The 3,562-nt window shown below is 46.9% G+C and overlaps 1 protein-coding gene across 1 annotated transcript; it reads left to right on the top strand.

The window, feature by feature from the left end:
• The first annotated feature begins 2,435 nt into the window (after window positions 1-2,435).
• LOC101575305 (ribose-5-phosphate isomerase-like) lies at window positions 2,436-3,562 on the top strand. Its single transcript, XM_012512957.2, is given in 2 exon segments — window positions 2,436-3,069; window positions 3,072-3,562. Coding segments are annotated over 2 exon segments (738 nt in total). The 5' UTR covers window positions 2,436-2,462; the 3' UTR covers window positions 3,203-3,562.

The raw sequence follows: 3,562 nt of genomic DNA, 5'->3' as shown, positions 1-3,562 counted from the left end.
TAAGTGACAAACCCAAAGCCCCTGGAACGCTTGGTGTTCGGGTCTCTCATTACCATGCAGTCTGTGAGTGTTCCCCATTGCTCAAGATGGCTCCTTAGACTCTCATCAGTTGTTTCAAAGCTCAGCCCTCCGATGAAGAGCTTCTGTAGCTGTTCGGGCTCCTTGGGAGACTCTGACTTAGACATGACGGCAGTCGGAAGAGAACCTGATGATGCTTCCTCCGCGGTGTCCACAAGCAGAAAGGAATCCCTTTATATCTCTTTGACTTTGCTTCATGAGATTTCTTTCTGTATTGCTCACTCAAGGAATCTGTCACTTTTCTAATTTCCTCTTCTTTTATCAGTGTCTTCTTTAGAAGCAGTTATTAATTCTTTTACTTCAGAGATTATTTCTGTTCTGATTTCCTGTATATGTTTGTGCATTTTATTCTTTACTTCAGATGCTATTAATTCAGAGATTTCTTTTTTATTTCAGAGATTAATCCTGATCTGAGTTCCTCTGTACTTTCTGCTGTTGTTTATTTTCTTCTGATACTAGTAATTCAGTGATTTCTTTTTTTATTTCAGAGATTGATTGTGATCTGAGTTCTTCTATACCTTTCTGCTATTGTTTCTTTATTTCAGATGCTATTAATTCATACATTTCAGCTGAGCTAGTGTCCTCTGCCCTTGTTCTGGTTTGGCTCAAAGCCTGAAATTGCATTTTGTTCCTTCTCTTTGTGATTTTGTATAGCACTGACCTTTGACATTTAGTGTAGGGCTTTGGTGCAGTTACAACCTTAGCACTTAAAGAAATTTGGGTGCAGATCTATTAAGTTTGAATTTATCCAGTTGTGCCTGGTTCGGGTCTAGCTGTTGTGCTCAGCCCCTTCCTGATGCAGCCCTTGGAAGTGAACCTGTTGTGCCCCTCTGTTGTGCCCCTGCCCCAGGGGGCACAGCGGAGTGCTGAAGCTCTTCCACACACTCGCTGCACCTGGGCTTGGGTTGGATCTGGGGGTTCCCGAATGCGTGACAGAAGTTCTCACTCACTTGGTAGACTTGCGGGGGCAGGAAGGCTTTGGAGAGGTCCTGAGGGCAGCAGAGGGTCTCACTTATGTGGCATGCCTGGGTTTTGGTCCAGAGAGTTCCTGCAGGTGCAGGGGAGCCGAAAACTCTCTCTCTCATACTCACTGGGCCTGGGCTTGGGCTGCATCTGTGGTATCCCCCCCAATGCCTGGCAGAAGTTTTCACTCACTCAGTGGGGTTGTGGGTGGGAGGCATCTCCAGAGGAGTCCTGAGTGTGTGGCAGAGGGTCTCACTCATGCGGTGTGCCTGGGTTTTGGTTTGAGAGTTCCTCTGGGTGGAAGGGAGCCGGAAGCTCTCCTATACACTCACAGGGCCTGGGCTTGGGCTCCAGCTTCATTCTCAAACAACCATTGCCTTGCTCTGACTGGTCAGGAAGAATGTACTGGATGGAGAGAAGCTACTCTCTGCTGACTTTGGACAGCACCTCCACCAAAGCCCAAAAGGCCAAGTCCATGTCAATGGCTGGATTACCTGACCACTGTAGTCCAGCAGGGGAGGACAGGGTCTTGGCCGTTACTTTCCCTTAGGTATACAGATCTTAGCCATCCTACCCCATACAGAGGTGGTACTATGTGATGTGCCAGTGGGTCACTGAAGATAAAATGCAGTTGCTATTTGCAGAATGAATAATTAACTCTTACACTGGTTCCAGAGTTTTCAGTTTCAAAACCCTGTGCTCCTCTGTGGAGTTTCTGTGCTTCTCAGACATATGGGCTGATAACTGTGCATTCCAAGACCCAGCACTGACAAAGTCAATCAAGTGAACTTGTAAAATTAAAAAAAAAAATGGCTTTCAGTGAACAGGTCACAACCATTTTGTGTGTACATTTATGTTTCCCTTATGTTAACCTCATGGAGACTCTGTTTTGGAAATTTGAAATAAAGGAAGGTCCCCTTTTCAAAACATGAACTGCAATCAACAGAAGAGACTTGGTTATGCTTTGATAACAGGTTATTTATTTATTTATTTATTTAGTGGTACTGAAGACCAAACTTGGGACCTGGCACTTGCGAGGCAGGCGCTTATGCTGCTGAGCTATCTCTCTGGCCCAATAACAGGTTATATAGAGAGGGAATCCTTTAATAATTCAGAAACATGTATCTTACAAAGACATTTTCTAAAACTTATGGTCATTATGGATAACAGGACAGCAATCCACTCTTCTGTCCATTTTATCACCACAGCACTGGGCAGAGGAGTTTGGAGGTGACAGAAGCCAGGCCAAGAGCCCTGAAGCCCATGTGTTACCCTTCTCTTTGGATCCCTCTTCTGCTCAAAATGTTAAGGTGCTTAAATCATTAGAATCACCTCAGAGACAGTCGGACTCAGTTGGCAGCAAGGGATGCTCTCGCACCAGCGGCCGGGGCTCCAACAGCCTCCGCCCGGCTTGTTCCACGATGTCCAAGGCCGAGGAGGCCAAGAAGCTGGCGGGCCATGTGGCGGTGAAGAACCACGTGAGGAATAACCAAGTTCTGGGAATCAGAAGGGGTTCTACAATTGTCCATGCTGTGCAGCAAATCGCGGAAAGAGTGAAGGAGGAGAATCTGAGCGTCGTCTGTATCCCTACCTCCTTCCAGGCCCGGCAGCTCATCCTGCAGTATGGCTTGCCCCTCAGCGACCTGGACCGACACCCAGAGATAGACCTTGCCATCGACAGTGCTGATGAAGTGGATGCTGACCTCAACCTTATCAAGGGTGGTGGGGGCTGCCTGACTCAGGAGAAGATTGTGGCCGGCTATGCCAGCCACTTCATCGTGATCGCTGACTTCAGGAAAAATTCAAAGAACCTTGGGGATCAGTGGCATAAGGGAATCCCTCTTGAGGTCATCTCGATGGCCTACGTCCCAGTGAGCCAAGCTGTGACCCGGAAGTTTGGGGGTGAAGTTGAGCTTCGGATGGCCATCAACAAGGCAGGTCCTGTGGTGACAGACAATGGGAATTTCATCCTGGACTGGAAGTTGGACCGGGTGCACAAATGGAATGAAGTGAACACAGCTATCAAGATGATCCAGGTGTGGTGGACACAGGCCTGTTCATCAACATGGCAGAGCAAGTCTACTTTGGGATGCAGGACAGCTCAGTGGATATATGGGAGAGGCCACGGCTGATCCTGCAGGGAGCGGAACGCTCGCTTTGAGTCTCCAGCCGCGTCATGGTGGACACAGTGCCTCCTGCAGCCTTCGCCTTAACGTGACTGTGCCAGGGTGGACAGCTGGCCGCAAGGAGGGGCAGTGGATTAGATCCAGTCTTCTGAAGTATTGTTATTATATGTCTTTTTAAAAAAAGAGATTTAAAAATATATATTTTTACTGTTAAACATACTTTTTTATATAAAGTAGAACTTGATTTCATGTTTTATATAAAATATTTACCAAAAAAATGGAGGGAAGGGGAGGGGTGGGACTGTCTTTGACACTTTTGACTTGAGCCTGTTGGTTAAGCTTCTTCTGAACATTGGGTTTGCTGAGAAATTAAAATCAAAACTTTGAAGTTGGTG

Source organism: Octodon degus, unplaced genomic scaffold (genome assembly GCF_000260255.1).
Source record: "Octodon degus isolate 3935 unplaced genomic scaffold, OctDeg1.0 scaffold00295, whole genome shotgun sequence".
Lineage (NCBI taxonomy): Eukaryota > Metazoa > Chordata > Mammalia > Rodentia > Octodontidae > Octodon > Octodon degus.
The sequence above is the reverse complement of the archived record's forward strand: the minus strand, read 5'-3'. Positions and strand labels throughout refer to the sequence as shown.